At 44.8% G+C, this 16,383-nt stretch overlaps 1 protein-coding gene and 1 long non-coding RNA gene across 11 annotated transcripts in view; one reads left to right on the top strand and one right to left on the bottom strand.

Annotated features, from left to right (window-relative positions):
* The window catches only part of LOC102492893 (uncharacterized), an 18,918-nt gene extending 18,089 nt beyond the window's left edge, over positions 1 to 829 (bottom strand). For both annotated transcript variants that reach the window (XR_333505.2, XR_003546712.1), the window contains exon 1: positions 412 to 829. This is a non-coding gene — a long non-coding RNA (uncharacterized LOC102492893). The remainder of the gene's footprint in view (positions 1 to 411) is intronic.
* A 169-nt stretch (positions 830 to 998) lies between these two features.
* MEIS2 (Meis homeobox 2) overlaps positions 999 to 16,383 on the top strand; it is a 261,354-nt gene continuing 245,969 nt past the window's right edge. For 4 of the 9 annotated variants that reach the window (XM_006141705.3, XM_006141703.3, XM_006141708.2 and 1 more), the window contains exons 1-6: positions 999 to 1,208; positions 2,321 to 2,553; positions 4,101 to 4,242; positions 4,961 to 5,011; positions 5,970 to 6,020; positions 6,820 to 6,969. In XM_006141705.3, the coding sequence (XP_006141767.1) occupies positions 1,197 to 1,208; positions 2,321 to 2,553; positions 4,101 to 4,242; positions 4,961 to 5,011; positions 5,970 to 6,020; positions 6,820 to 6,969 (639 nt within the window). In that variant the 5' untranslated portion in view covers positions 999 to 1,196. Of the gene's footprint in view, positions 1,209 to 1,566; positions 1,647 to 2,320; positions 2,554 to 4,100; positions 4,243 to 4,960; positions 5,012 to 5,969; positions 6,021 to 6,819; positions 6,970 to 16,383 lie in introns of those variants that run through there. The other 5 variants (XM_027765607.1, XM_006141704.3, XM_006141709.2 and 2 more) reach the window with 2 other exon arrangements.

Below are 16,383 nucleotides of genomic sequence, written 5' to 3'. Positions count from 1 at the left end.
GCCTCGCTGCTTGGCGCGTTCGCCGCCTCCCCAGCCGCCCCTCCCCCCTCGCCGCTCCCCGCCTCCTCGGCCCCCCCAGCCGGGGCTGTCCGATCGCACTCGCTGCATATCAGAGGCTCCGCGCAGCGCGCTCCTCCTCGCTCCCGCTCCCCACTCCCGGGATGTGTCTCCGCCGTACGACGGGCTATGGCCACCACGACTTCCGGGTTCCGTCATTTCGTTCTCCCGCCGCCGACCCGCGCCGCCAAACTGAGGCTCTTCTATAAGCCAGGCAGCAGCCAACCTGCCAACACCTACTGACACTCACTCATCTCCCAGAGAGAGAAAGAGAGCGAGAGCGAGCGCGAGAGAGCGAGCGCGAGTGAGAGCGAGCGAGCGAGCGAGCGAGAGAGGGAGAGACAAAATACCTACCAGGAAAGGGGGGGAGGAAGTCCAATTTTTGCAAACTATTCATTTTTTTCTTGATTTTTCTCCCTGCTTTCTTTGAACAATACTTTAAAGAGAGAGGATCATATTGTAGATACCGCGGGGGCAAAGCTAAAAGAGGGGGGAGGGGGGAGGAAAAAATTCAAGAAGCAGAAACCCCTCGTGGAGTTTTACTGGAAGAAAAAAACGGGTCTGAAAGATTCCTCCTCTTCATCATCATCAACCATCATTCATTCACTACCTTGACATTCCGGGCTTTGATTGACAGCTGGAGTGGCAAAAAGCCATGAAACACGACAGTTCGGTTACATGTGGGCTGCTGACGGGCCGCTCGTAACCTTCAGTTCGGGGGCTTGACAATTTTTTTTTCCTTCTTTTTCTTCTTTTTCTTTTCTTTCTTTTTTTTTTTTTCCAACTGAGGGGAAGAGAAGAGAAAGAGGGGGAAAGGAGGACCAAAAAGGAGGAGGAGGGGAGGGGGGAGGAGGAGGAGGTGGAGGAGGAGGAGGAAGATCAGGAGGAGGAGGAAGAAGAGGAAAAAAGAGAAAAAGAAGAAATATCACAGAAAAAAAAAACTCTTCGTTGTCTTGCCTGGGCTTTTCTTTTTTTCTTTTTTTTTTTTCTTTTTTTCCCTAAATATAACATATTGGAGAATTGGGAGAAGTCTCCTTGGTTTGGAAAAAAAAGAGGAATCTTCAGCCTAGATCACTTTCTTATCCGGACTGGGATATTAAATATACGACACATCCAGGAGTTTATTGGAGCGCAGACTGATGGCGCAAAGGGTAGGTTTAAATCTCCAACACTTACCTAGATATAAATCCTCTCCTAAGAGGGGCCTGTCCCGATGCCTCCTCTCCCTTCAACGCTGCTGCTGCTGCTCGCTGCTTGATGATGGCGGCCAGTATTTTAAAAAATAGCAGCAAAATTATTCATCGGCTTCTTTCCCCCCCATGCCTCTGCGTGTGTGCGAGTGTGTGTGCGTGCGTGTGTGCGTGTCTGGGCGCGCGTGTTCCAGCGCTGTGCGAGCGGGCGGGCGGCGAGTGCGTGTGAGTGCTGTGTGTGTGTGCGTGTGCAATTGTTACACGCTTTCGCCTCGCTCCAGCTTTTACCCCAGCAGCGCGATTCCCCCGGTTCTTTTTTGCCTAGACTAGCCTGGGCTGCTTGTTTTGTCTCTGAAATTGACAAGGACGCAGGGAATCCGCTGCTAAATAATGTTTCTGGTAACTTTCACGTTATTCCCCCCACCCTCCGATCCCTGCCCCGGGGGAGGCACTGACCCTAGTCTCTTCCCTCGTCCTCGGCGTTCTCGTCCTGATTATTAGCGTTTTTCTTCTCTTTATTTTGTTTCATTTCGCCTTTTGATTTATTGGATCCTCTGGAGAAGGCGAAGGGGGGTGAGGGGTGGGATCCGGGGCTTCCTCCTCACACTAACTCCACTTCTCCCTCCGTTGGCTTGCTACGGCTCTGCTGCCTCCGGCGGGGGCGGGGCCTCCCGGCGCCCTCTCGATCCCCGGCCTCACCTCCTCCTCTCCTTTCTCTAAACGCTGCTCTTGGTTCTTACTTTTCATTGTGATATTGTAAAACATTTTCCCCCGCCACTTTCAACTCCGTTTTTTCGGCTGGTTTGGTTTCTGTGTGTTCAACTTGTGCTCGGTACTTTTCTCCTTTCTGACTTTGTTTTTATTTTTATTTTCCTTCCTTCTCCCTCTCTCTCTCTCTGGCTCCCTCCCCCCTTTCTTCTCTCTCTTGGTCTTTCTCCCTCTCTGTCTCATCTCTACCCCTTCCCACTTTTCTGTTCACTCTCTTCTCCCTGCATCGCCTTCCCTTTCCCCCCCTGCTCTCCTCTGTTCTCTCTCACCTCTTGCGCCCCCTCCCCCTTGCCGCGTTCTGACAGTACGATGAGCTGCCCCATTACGGCGGGATGGACGGAGTAGGGGTTCCCGCGTCCATGTACGGAGACCCACACGCGCCGCGGCCGATCCCCCCGGTTCACCACCTGAACCACGGGCCACCGCTCCACGCCACGCAGCACTACGGCGCGCACGCCCCGCACCCCAATGTCATGCCGGCCAGCATGGGATCCGCTGTCAACGACGCCTTGAAGCGGGACAAGGACGCGATCTATGGGTAATCCGACCCCCCCGGACCCATCTTACTGTGTGTGAGTGTGAGCGAGCGTGTGCATTTGTCTCTGTGGGGGATGGGGGTGGGCAACTAAGTGAGGAGTTATTTCTGCACGGGGCGAGGGTAGCCGCTTGCCTTAAGAAAGGACAGTGGAGGGGGCCTGCTCTTCTGCCCTTCCAGTCGCAGACCCGGAAGATACAACCTCCTCCACTCCCACGGCCGGGTCACTCTGGACTCCACAGCCCGTAGTGACTGAGTCCTCAGAATCCTGCCCCGGCCTTTTCCCCCAGGGCAGGATTTCTGACCAAAGGACTCAGGACTGGTCTCTTCAGGCCCCCTAACAGAGGCCTTGAAGGGGAAAGTTTCCTGCCGATGTGGAGCAACTTTGTTTTGGTTTGGTTCTCCCCCCCCCCCTCTCTTTCTCTCATCTGTTTCCTACCAAGATTCTGGGAGCCACTAAATGCAGCTTGAGCTGGGATCAGGGCTGCTTCTGTCGGCCAGGAAGTCCTAATCACCCACTTCTTAATTCTCTGTAAATAAAGGGGGCAGACCTTCAAGTGCAGCGGGTGGAAGGGACTGCGGCTTGCACAGAGCTGCTCCTGGCGGGAGTAAGGGAGATGGCTGGAAATTATTTTATATTCTGAGAGAACTCAGGAAGGGGTGAGGAGGCAAAGTCCAAACGGGTACCACCGGGGCTCTTCCAGCTGAGGGGTAGGTGGGGAAGGCCATGGGATGCCGTGGGAAGGGGACAGTGGGTAAACAGCAACCAAACCCAAAGTGTAGCTGAGCCAGCCGGAGGAACACAAAGGGCATCCACACACACACTTCCAAGTTTTAAAGCACGATTTATTTATTTTTGTCTACTGCAACGCTGGGAGAAATGTGGTCTTTGGAAGGAAGCTCTCTGGCGTTTAACATTCCTATTATTTTGGCCTCTACACGCGGGCTTACTAGAAGTAGAGCAAACAAGTTTATAAGGCCAGGGGGTAGAGAGGTTAGAAGAGCATGCTCTTGCACTTAGGGAATGTCACTCCAGTGTATATGTAGGTGAAGTCTTGGGCCTGGTCTGAAATGTCTATTATGGTGCAGAATCAAGCCAATTATTATTATTATTATTATTATTATTATTATTATTATTCCAAAGAGTGTTTCCTTTCTTGGGAGGTCAGGGTTGGGTCGCAGGGGCTGCTGCCATGGCCTCTGTGGTGTGGGGAGTGGGTCTGGATCAACTCCGGGTTCCAGACTGCCTGAGCTCAGTGGACGTTTCCTTGCGTTCCAACTGAGACTGCTGTGCTTTGGCGGGCTGAAGTGACCCAGGGCTTTTCTAGCCAGATCTGAGGGACTTCTGAGCTGAGGGAGAAGGCCAGGCCGATTTTCCTTTCTGTTTCTGGCCCAGGCGCGGCTGACTGAGGAAGGTTGCAAAGTGTGATGCGTGCCTGTTGTAGTAAAGAAGGGATCCAAACCCTCCAAACTTGTTGATTACAGTTCTCGCTCCTTCCCCTCTGCACCCCGTCTCCGTGTGTGTGTCTCTGCGTGGCGCTGCCCGTTAGGCACCCGTTGTTTCCTCTGTTAGCTCTGGTCTTTGAGAAGTGCGAGCTGGCGACCTGCACTCCCCGGGAACCCGGAGTGGCCGGCGGAGACGTCTGCTCCTCCGACTCCTTCAACGAGGACATCGCGGTCTTCGCCAAGCAGGTCCAACCTTCTTGACCCACTCACCCTCCAGCAGCCCCTCACTCCTCCTCCCCTCTCCTCCGAGCTTTCCTTGAAAGAGGAGGAAAAGGCAGGGACACCCGATCTGCTCCTCTGGCCCAGTTCAACACACTCGACGCCTCCTCCCCATCCCTGAGCCTGGAGGCGAATTGGAAGCGGAGATAAATATGGGTGTTTGTTTTCCCCCCCAGCCAGGAATACAGGGCCTCGACCCTCGAATTAAAGTTGACCTGCTCCTAATCTGGGGCTTGGCCTTTTCCCCCTGCCTGCAGCTACTTAAACAAGAATTGGGGAGAGGGGCTGTGAGGGACCCGGGAGTGCCAGAGAGGCTGGAAAGCTGGGCGCCTCCCGGAGCCGTCTGCGGGGCGCGGATGGGGGAGGCGGAGAGCCACCGCCTCTAGGACGCTTGGATCCCGGAGCTCTCGGGGCCGCAGCCCGGAGCCCGAGTTCCGGCCACTGTTAGTGGCACTAGGGCCCCCTGTACCGGCCCGGACTCGAAGGCCCTAGATTCCTTCTCAGCCCATCCCACTAATCTAAGGCACAACTAGTTCGTGTCCCGTATCTCACCAAAGCCCCACTCCCCTTTCCCGCCCCAGCCCCTCCGCTGTCCCCACAATCACACTCCGGTTTAGTCGGTGACAGGGTTTTTCTTCTTTTAAATGGGGTGGTCATTCATACTGACTTTCCCTGCTTCTTCCAGGTTCGCGCCGAAAAGCCACTTTTTTCCTCAAATCCAGAGCTGGACAATTTGGTAAGGTTCTGGTTTTTTTTGTTTTTTTTGTTTTTTTTGTTTTTTTGCTTTGCCCCAGCCTCGGCCCCCTCCCATGCCGAAGAGCACCCCCTCTGTCCCAGAGCTCTGGGGAGCCCGAGCTGAGCCCTAGTTTGGAGTTCTAGGGAGACAGGAAGGAAGGGAACCTCTTAGAGCCCGGGCTGGGGGGCTGGCGAGCAAGGGGCGGGATGGGCGTCCCAGGGAGCGAAGCCCAGAGAGGCAGGGACCCGGGACGCGGCGCCGAGAGCGCGAGCTGGGGACGATTCCCAGGTCTCGGCCCCGGGAGTAAGCTGCGAGAAGTGAGTTATTTCCTCTGTTTGCCGGGGCAGGCGGCCGAGACCCGGGCAGCTCACCCGAAGGAAGTAACCGCCGGCGCGGCGGAGGGCGGGCCAGGAGGTGGGGGCTGGGGGTGTGAGGGGCCGGCCAGCGCGGGCCACTTTTAGGTGCGATTCTTTTGCTAATTTGCACGATTTCAATATTAAAAGTACTTAAATCCGCTTTCAAAGGCCCTGCCTCACCATTCATCTGGAGTATTTCCTTCTTTAGTGAGGACGGATTTCGCTGGGTATGCTGTTCTAAAAAGCCTTCTCTAACCAGAGAAGCGACTTCTTCCACCCCCCCCCTTTGGCCTGAGGTCAAGGGAGGGGACTGTAAAGGGGGACTTAGGCTGAGAAAGAAGGCCTGGTCCAAGGAAAGCCGTCCTCACACATCGCTCAGTGAACAGGGGAAACACATTCATGCTTAGGCTCAGGTTGAGTCAGATTCCTACCCCGTGGCCAATGAGGCAGAGATGATCAGTAATCGCTTGGTTTTTTCTATTTCTTGATGTGTGGGTTTTGCCTGGCCACATGCCCGTTTCTTCTCCCCAGCTCAATCCCCTCCCCACCCTGCACTGGGGACCTCCGAGCCCTAACTCCAGGCTCTGAACTTTTTTCCGCAGATGATACAAGCAATCCAAGTACTAAGGTTTCATCTTTTGGAGTTGGAAAAGGTAAGCAGGAAATAGCACTCCCCGTTTTGATTTAGTCACTTCCCCCCCTCCTACTTGAGTGGGGTGTGTTTAACACACCCTCCACCATGAGGGATGGAGTACCCAGAGATTTTGAGTTTGTCCCCACGTTCTTCCTTCACAGTGCTCCTTGACCCAGAAGCTTAGAGAATGGGTGAATCAGGGCAGCCTTGCCTTTTAAAGTAGCAACCCCCCTCCCCTTTCTTTCCCCAGGCATTCAGGATTATTTTGAAATGCAGCAAACCATTTGTGTTAGTGGACACACATCCTTCTTGTGTCTCTATTAGCTCAGCTCACTCTCAGCCCAGAGTTTGCATTAGGTGCAAGCAGAGGGAGTCATCCTCCTTGGGGGGACTTTACTTCGCTCTGCAGCTCACTGGCTCCTCCTGGAAACATCTAAACTAGCTGATTGAATGGCAAATGTTCACGCTGGTCCCCAGTTCCAGTGTTCTCATGTTTTGATGTCATTATCAAATCAGATTTGCCCCTCTGGACTCCCCATCTGAACCCAGTTATTTCTAGTCCTGTTTTCTTGCTCTCTGTGTATTGTAACTTGTTGCTCAGGGAAGTCTCTGGAGAATAATATCTCCTGTAACAATTGCTCTATTGTTTCCTTGCCTTCAACTATTACACCCCTTAATTAGAGTTAGTTTGGAAGACATCACACTGTTGCTCTTTCCAAATGTAACATTGTAACCTGATATTTTTCCTCTTTAAAAATGAAACAAAACAACAACAAAATCATCATGAGCTGAACCCTCCACCTTGACCTTCCCTCTAGGTCCACGAACTGTGTGATAACTTCTGCCACCGGTACATTAGCTGTTTGAAGGGGAAAATGCCCATTGACCTCGTCATTGATGAAAGGGATGGCAGCTCCAAGTCAGACCACGAAGAACTTTCAGGCTCCTCCACAAATCTTGCTGACCATGTAAGTCTGTGAGCCTTTGGCATTCTTTGAAGGCCACTGGGCAAAGCATTTTTTTAAAAAAAAACTTGTTTTAACATCTAGTGCCACTGACTTAGGTTTCTTTGAAATGAATTGTTCTCTTTTGGGGATCTTTTTCTCTTCCCCCTCCCCCGCCCCCCCCTCTCTGCGAGCCAGAAAACCAGGAGTTGGTGCAGTGAACTGTGCTTTTAATGTGTAAAGTTTTCTGGATTTGGTGGCTTGAGTGTTAGCAAATTCTGTTTGATATGGTGACCATTGTCTTTTCTGCTTTCTCAACGCTGTGTAACCAGTAAAGCAGGAATAGAAAGAGCAACACAGTCAGCTGGACAGGACCAGAAAGAGACAGAGGACTGGAGGAGAGAAAGAATTGGGGAGGGAGGGCTTATTTCTCAGCCTCACATGCAGATGACAATCCTGAGAATTACTGGCCATCTTGCACTGCATTAGAAATAAAAGAAGGAGTGAATGAACACATTACAGTTCTTGGGGCTTTTGCTCTGTAGAAACTTATTGTCAGAATATGGACTTATTGCCAAGTGCCTGAAGCATCTTCATAATAAAAGACAGTAACCTTGATGAACCAATTATTAACAATGTATTACAGAAAGCTGAAGGGAATTATGATTGAGGAACCATAGGTTAGTGGTTGAATTTTAACACTTTAACAGTTGGTGAATGTGGGTGAAGAGTATAGTAAGAAATGGCTGTGTGTATCAGGCCAGGAAAGGAGATTTCTTTCTATTCTCTCTGTTTTTAAATCCTATTTTGGAACTGATCTAGTGAGTCTGATGCTTAAAGGGGGGAAAAAAGCATATGTAGTGAGACTGAAAATTTGAAAAAGAAGCAAAAAGAAGAAAGATTGCAGCTGGTAGGAAAGGCAAGAGTGGCGAGGTTAAAGAGTGGGTGTGAACAGCAGTTTATTTATAGTAACTCAATCCTGGGGGTGGGGGGACAGGGTGTCTATAGACTACACGCTATTGAACTCAGAACCTAAATGATATAGTTTCTAGTCTAATAACTTCGTGGCTGAAATATTAATGGAATACCCTGTGTGAGTTAAATAAGCATTAGGGCTTGAGAGCAGTTTATAGTCCTTACCCCAATTTCTGGCTGTTAAAAGAAATGACCCGAGATCCTTTGAGAATACACCTCCTGGGTGATTCTCCTCCCCCCCACTAATCGCTTGGTTTTTTCTATTTCTTGATGTGTGGGTTTTGCCTGGCCACATGCCCGTTTCTTCTCCCCAGCTCAATCCCCTCCCCACCCTGCACTGGGGACCTCCGAGCCCTAACTCCAGGCTCTGAACTTTTTTCCGCAGATGATACAAGCAATCCAAGTACTAAGGTTTCATCTTTTGGAGTTGGAAAAGGTAAGCAGGAAATAGCACTCCCCGTTTTGATTTAGTCACTTCCCCCCCTCCTACTTGAGTGGGGTGTGTTTAACACACCCTCCACCATGAGGGATGGAGTACCCAGAGATTTTGAGTTTGTCCCCACGTTCTTCCTTCACAGTGCTCCTTGACCCAGAAGCTTAGAGAATGGGTGAATCAGGGCAGCCTTGCCTTTTAAAGTAGCAACCCCCCTCCCCTTTCTTTCCCCAGGCATTCAGGATTATTTTGAAATGCAGCAAACCATTTGTGTTAGTGGACACACATCCTTCTTGTGTCTCTATTAGCTCAGCTCACTCTCAGCCCAGAGTTTGCATTAGGTGCAAGCAGAGGGAGTCATCCTCCTTGGGGGGACTTTACTTCGCTCTGCAGCTCACTGGCTCCTCCTGGAAACATCTAAACTAGCTGATTGAATGGCAAATGTTCACGCTGGTCCCCAGTTCCAGTGTTCTCATGTTTTGATGTCATTATCAAATCAGATTTGCCCCTCTGGACTCCCCATCTGAACCCAGTTATTTCTAGTCCTGTTTTCTTGCTCTCTGTGTATTGTAACTTGTTGCTCAGGGAAGTCTCTGGAGAATAATATCTCCTGTAACAATTGCTCTATTGTTTCCTTGCCTTCAACTATTACACCCCTTAATTAGAGTTAGTTTGGAAGACATCACACTGTTGCTCTTTCCAAATGTAACATTGTAACCTGATATTTTTCCTCTTTAAAAATGAAACAAAACAACAACAAAATCATCATGAGCTGAACCCTCCACCTTGACCTTCCCTCTAGGTCCACGAACTGTGTGATAACTTCTGCCACCGGTACATTAGCTGTTTGAAGGGGAAAATGCCCATTGACCTCGTCATTGATGAAAGGGATGGCAGCTCCAAGTCAGACCACGAAGAACTTTCAGGCTCCTCCACAAATCTTGCTGACCATGTAAGTCTGTGAGCCTTTGGCATTCTTTGAAGGCCACTGGGCAAAGCATTTTTTTAAAAAAAAACTTGTTTTAACATCTAGTGCCACTGACTTAGGTTTCTTTGAAATGAATTGTTCTCTTTTGGGGATCTTTTTCTCTTCCCCCTCCCCCGCCCCCCCCTCTCTGCGAGCCAGAAAACCAGGAGTTGGTGCCGTGAACTGTGCTTTTAATGTGTAAAGTTTTCTGGATTTGGTGGCTTGAGTGTTAGCAAATTCTGTTTGATATGGTGACCATTGTCTTTTCTGCTTTCTCAACGCTGTGTAACCAGTAAAGCAGGAATAGAAAGAGCAACACAGTCAGCTGGACAGGACCAGAAAGAGACAGAGGACTGGAGGAGAGAAAGAATTGGGGAGGGAGGGCTTATTTCTCAGCCTCACATGCAGATGACAATCCTGAGAATTACTGGCCATCTTGCACTGCATTAGAAATAAAAGAAGGAGTGAATGAACACATTACAGTTCTTGGGGCTTTTGCTCTGTAGAAACTTATTGTCAGAATATGGACTTATTGCCAAGTGCCTGAAGCATCTTCATAATAAAAGACAGTAACCTTGATGAACCAATTATTAACAATGTATTACAGAAAGCTGAAGGGAATTATGATTGAGGAACCATAGGTTAGTGGTTGAATTTTAACACTTTAACAGTTGGTGAATGTGGGTGAAGAGTATAGTAAGAAATGGCTGTGTGTATCAGGCCAGGAAAGGAGATTTCTTTCTATTCTCTCTGTTTTTAAATCCTATTTTGGAACTGATCTAGTGAGTCTGATGCTTAAAGGGGGGAAAAAAGCATATGTAGTGAGACTGAAAATTTGAAAAAGAAGCAAAAAGAAGAAAGATTGCAGCTGGTAGGAAAGGCAAGAGTGGCGAGGTTAAAGAGTGGGTGTGAACAGCAGTTTATTTATAGTAACTCAATCCTGGGGGTGGGGGGACAGGGTGTCTATAGACTACACGCTATTGAACTCAGAACCTAAATGATATAGTTTCTAGTCTAATAACTTCGTGGCTGAAATATTAATGGAATACCCTGTGTGAGTTAAATAAGCATTAGGGCTTGAGAGCAGTTTATAGTCCTTACCCCAATTTCTGGCTGTTAAAAGAAATGACCCGAGATCCTTTGAGAATACACCTCCTGGGTGATTCTCCTCCCCCCCACCCCCAGCAAAAGTTTTGAAAATATTCACTATAGATTTTAATAATTGACCTTTGAACTGTGTAAGAAATCAGCCTAAGAACAGTTTAGTAGTGGGGGGTGGGGGGAGAAAGAAAGAAGATAAAGAAAAGAAAACCTCAGTCTGGGATATCCAGTTCTGAGAAAGAATGAAAGCTCATGCATTCATCTTTACCCTTACCTTTTTTCATCACATAGAGGAAACTTTGGGGAGACCTTTGTCCATTAAATGCATTCAATGAAACCAAAGGATAAAACAACAGCTATGGAAAGAGAATTCTGATCTGCCGCTGTATAGTGCATGGTTGTGGTCTGTGAGGGATGACACTAACCTCAGACATATTCATTTTTGTTGTTATTGACTTATTTCTTTTTACTGCTTTCTGTTTCTCAATTCATATGCATTCACACTGGGGGGTGGGGGATGGAATGGGATGGGATCTATTTACCTGATTTGTAGACTGAGAAGTTCATAGTTCTCTACAAGTCAAAGCTTTTCTCATGATATTTCTGGGGGACCAGACTACTTGATTTTCTAGAGCAGTTTCTTGGCAACTGTTTTTCCAGTGGATGTACAGTGAGCTAGAGCTGATGTTTACATAGGAAGAGATAAGATAAACGAGGCTGTTTGGCATATTGGCTGATAGACAATGCCAATTTAAGGCACTATTGTGATATTTAAATATACACTCAAGAAGGAAGTCATACCTAAGAGGATAACGCTTTAATAATTTAGCAATCATCAGCTTTGGATAAGAGAATCAACTGTAACATTTGTTGCTCCCTGTTCAGGCCCCCAATCAAGTAAATATGACAACTGATTTATTTTGAACCCATGAGGGCTTGCCACCTCATTGGGCGTCATAATTTAAAGCCTTTTATTTCCTGGAGATCTGAACTATAACATTTTTACTTTAGCCCCCTGCTATTTGTTTTGAAAGGAAGCAATAATTTGTTCCACCAACACACCGAGTGGGGAAATGGAGAGGTTTGCCACAGATGTGTAGTTGATGCAGGACGCGAGAGAAAACCTTAGAGGGTTTTCACCAGTTTTTGAGAATGTTTGTACCATAGCTGTATTGATTGTATTCATTTCCACACCTCTCTTGCGGTGTGATTCCTCTTATGTTGTTCAGTCTCTCTTAAAAACTCCCTCCCTCAACCCCCCCAGTTGAAAAATAAAATAAATAAAAGGCAAAAATACTGCAGCACCACTACCTGGAAGGTGGTATGAATGGGACATTTTCAGCATGTAAATGTGTCCAATTTGAATCTTCAGGTTTATTTTTTCATTTGCTTTGATATGCATATTTAATACATTGCCTCAGGCTGGATCTCATTTGGTGAACACTGGTGCAGGGGTGATGATGAGCCACTTCAGAAGGACCCAGACAGCGTGTTGTTTTCTCTGTTTTATCTGTTGGCCCACTATTCTGATCTACTGGGCTTCCTCATGGTTTTATTTGCACATGAAATGCTGAGAGCATTTCAACTTATTGGCTATGAATAATGACAGCTAAAAAAGAAATGTAGTTTAATTTGTTGTGTGCCAAGGTTTTTCTTGTGGAGGTGACAGTTTGTGACAGCTGTTTGACACCCCCAAAATACATACACCTCTATCCTTATTAAGTGGTATCAAGCTACATTGCATGTGTGTGTGTTTAAGGAAGGAGCGGGCAAGGAAGAAGAAAGAGTGCAAAAAATAAAAGAAAGAATAAGTGTACAATTCTGTATAGTGGAGAGCAAAGAAAGAAAGACTCATCGGAAGCAAAATACTAGGTAGCTATATAGCTTTTGCTTTTCTTATTAAACAAGTTGAAAATATACGCAAATAAAGTAGTGGATAGAAATACTTTCAAAGCAAGTATTATTGGCATACTTGTAATAATAAATTTTTTATACTATCATTTGGTAAATCATGCTAATTTCACATTTCACGATGTTATAGAAATAACCTGACATAACATAGGTATATTAAAAGAAGACAGCCATAATTGTCTTACCTTCACTCAGTTTACCCCTCACTCCTTAAATTCAGCGAGGACCCTGAATCTGTTCATTTATTATTAACACTTACAGATGATATGCATAATGATGAGATAAGTTTGGAATCAAATAGAAAAGAAAATATGCAGAACTATTCTGTTGTATTTAGTAAATTCCTATACTTTAATAGTGTAATGTATTTTATCTTAGACTCTTACTGTTATGTGAGAGTAATAGTTGTGGGTAGGAAACAGCTACTACTGAATTCTTTGGAATATTGCGGAGGAAAAAAAAAATGATAGTCAAAGGAAATAGAACTTCGTTTTCCAGCTGTAGTTCATGTTAAGTTTTCCAGGCATTCTAATTTATCATGTTTAAAATAAACATGTCAAGAAAGCAATTTTTCAAAAGCAGTTTGAACTTGGAAACTGTTATGAAATAATCATGGTTTTCCTAATCTGTAGTACTTCTGAATAATATGTGATACCCCCATTTCCTATTTTATGTATGTTTAGACCAAATCTATAGATCTAGTATGGACTAATGAAACATGCCTTTATATTTACTTATACATAAAGATATCTTTAGATCTTACGTATCTTTATATCAAGTTTAGACAAATGAAATATATTTGTTTGAAATATATTCTCTGAGCTAAGCACTGTTTGCTCGAAGTACAAATGATTATACAACTATATTGTTATTTCTGTAATAGCGGTTATAAAGAGCTACATTTTGTTTTCTTTGAAAGAATTAAGTGAAGAGAAGAAAATGCAATCATGTCTGTTAACAGTTAATGGCAGGTGCCTGAAAATGGACTGGGTGTAATAATATCACTAATAATTTTTTTTAAAAAAATGTTTGTATTGAAAGCTATCATTTAAATGAAGATATGCTGGTGTTTTGTTTTGCATCTCTGAATAGGTCAAGTTTATTTATGTCTCAAGAAGGGTTTAGGTCAAAAGGGAGAATCTGCAGAATCTTGTTCCTGACAGCATACGGGCAAGTTGCCTATAGATAAATTGTATTCCTACCTTGAAGAATTAGAGGGGAGCCATGGCAAGAGAGGGATAGGTTTACCTGGTTGATCTACAGAAGATCAAGGAGGAAATAATGAGATTTGATAATAATATTAATAATAGGAATGATTTCCTTTGCCTGATAACTTCTTACATTCATCATAGTGTATGGTTAGACCTCTGATGTGTTCTCCAAAGCCTCTGGGGAACCGTTCTGGGAATGCTCTACCTCAGAGCTCTGGCCACTAGCTCAGGAATACATAGCTTACAAGTGGGGCTTTTCTGTTGTTCTTATTGATGTTGGATAGTTTTTGGTGACTGGTAGCTTTTTCATTAATTTTTTTGTCAAGAATAATTATGCTATTGAAATGATTGAGGTTGTGTGGTTAAAGTATGCGTTCAGGGTCACTGTGGTGAAATGATATTAAACAGAGGTGCATTTAACAACCATGAAGACATTTACTTAAGATTCAGTAGTACTCAGATGTAACACTTTTGATATTAAAAAAATTGTATTTTCTTATTATTTGTAAACTGAATATTCTATGGGATATGAAAGTCAACATAAGTCAAAATTATCAGAGATATTTTATAATATGGCATTGTATCAACAATATACGATATTTCTGTCTTCTCCAAAAGTTGCTTCACTAAATGGAGAAATTCTTTGCAAAGTGTGCTTGCCACTTGTGTGAAAGTTGCTCATATCTTAATTCCCAAACCTTAATAGAGAGGTAGAAGTTGAGAGATGAGGAGAAAACTCTGACTTTATTTACATTTTTAAAGAGTGAGTTTAGGGTCTAAAAGTATACGCAGGTCTCCTGAGTTCTTACATCAACTTTGGAGTAACACAGTTGAAATTCCAAAGTTCAAACCATACTCAACATTTTTAACTTTTGTAGAGTGAGTTGAATACCCCAGGATAGGAGTCTTGATCTTATTTTAAAAAATAAATTTTGCATTATGTTAATTAGGAGTTGAAACAAGATTAAGTCATAGTAAATAGTAAATAAGTAATTTAATTATGTATGATACAAGTATACTCTTCCTTCATTGTTTAAATATAATGAGTTGAATTAGTTTTGTGTGCTTCATTTGCTGAGAAAATACATTTATATATGTGTACTATTAATCTCCACCTATGAGTACATACCCTGAATTACTTTACTGTATTTTCCAAGTTTGTATACAATTTTTTCGCTTAATGTTAGGTATTTGGATAGGTTTTGGAAGACCCAAAGCTTATTTTCAAGGTATATTTATTAGTAGAAATAAGTAGTGCAAATGACCTTAGGGATTAGCTTATCTGACTTCTTAATTTTAAAGAGATAAAGGAAATGAGACCGGAGAAATGAAGTGCATCACTTGCTTAAGGTCACACGACCAGTTAAAAGGGGCACCCTGGAGTCTTAATTCCCATCTAATGTTTTTTGTCCTGTATCACATCTATTGGATCACCTTTTCCTTCGGAGTCTGAAATGGGTTTCGGATTATCGTAGATATAACTTGTGTGTGGTATGGCCTTTTTCTTTCCTCCTTGAAGTCTAATACATTTTACTTCCCCACTCAGTTTTTTGTTTATTTATAAACCCTTACACATTTTACCCCCTTGATCTTAAGGTAGAACCATGGACTGTGTGGGATCATTTCGACAGGGAAATACCACCAAGTCAGCCACACCTATTAAGGACAGTCCTCTAGACAGGTCCCTCTCAGAAATGCCACTACAGTTTAAAGTGCTACAGCTCCACCGTTTCTGCAACCACAACAAAAGATATGCACATGTGATTTGCTTCCTGTGCCAGAGACTCCTGTTCTCTCTATACTGTTTTCGAGCCTTAGCAAAATTCATTGATGGTGCTAAATCATTTTCCCCCCTAACTTTCGAGGGAGGAAACACAGGCAGAATTGTGTTTTCTAGGGAAAGCTGTGTGTAAATGAGACGCAGAGAGCAGCAGAGCGCTCTCCTGTGGCTCCGTTCCTACAAGCTCTGCCCATATTGTCTCCTGCTTTTATATTAATTACAACTTGCATTATCAGCTGTGAGTCTGTAGCCCAGCAAATAGAAAATACTGCCCCTGGAGACCTAGCTTCTTGTATCTATTTTCCATCTCCTTCTATTGTGTTCTACTCAGTATTCACTGCTTTTCTCCTGGTAACACTGCTCTTTAACGCAATTACGTAAGAGCAAGAGGAGTACCATCTTTTGACTCCCAATTATTAAAGCCACTGGGAATAGAAACATGTTCACTCGTTGCCCTTGGGTGTCTTCAGAATACTTTTGGCTGGAGAACAGGACATGTATTGTGGAATGCATGTCCCTGAAACTCATCCACACACGTGTGCACAGAGAATGTTTCTCTTCAATTTTCTACATACGTCATGTGTTTTTACATGCTTTTGCATATCATTTAGGTTTCAGGATTCACTACACTTCTGCATATAATTTGGCAGAAAGCCAGGCAGTTATTCTTGAAAGATTTAAACTTGGAAACTAGCTAAGGAGGAAAAAGAAGAACAGAGTTGTAATACAACTATTTCAATCTGAAAATAGAAACGATATTATGGGTAATGAGGGCATGTCCATCCATGTATATAGGTTACATTTTTTATGGCCAAAGAGACTCAATATTTTATTGACCAGATTATCAATATTTGTGTTTGTTTATGAGCGCATCACCATGGTTACCTGAATACGGAAAACTTAGGGTAATTCTTCAAACCTTGGAACCTCAGAGGGAGTTATCTGTTCTTTCTTCTTTTAAATTAGATGACTTATCATGTGATATTTCTTAGTTTGTGCCAGTCTCTCAAACTAGCCCTTAACACTTGAGACCCTCTATGGACAAAAACAAAACACTCTT

The sequence above is a fragment of the Tupaia chinensis genome, unplaced genomic scaffold, assembly GCF_000334495.1.
Source record: "Tupaia chinensis unplaced genomic scaffold, TupChi_1.0 Scaffold000062_1, whole genome shotgun sequence".
In the NCBI taxonomy this organism is placed as follows: Eukaryota; Metazoa; Chordata; class Mammalia; order Scandentia; family Tupaiidae; genus Tupaia; species Tupaia belangeri.
This window is presented reverse-complemented; position numbering and strand designations above follow the sequence as displayed.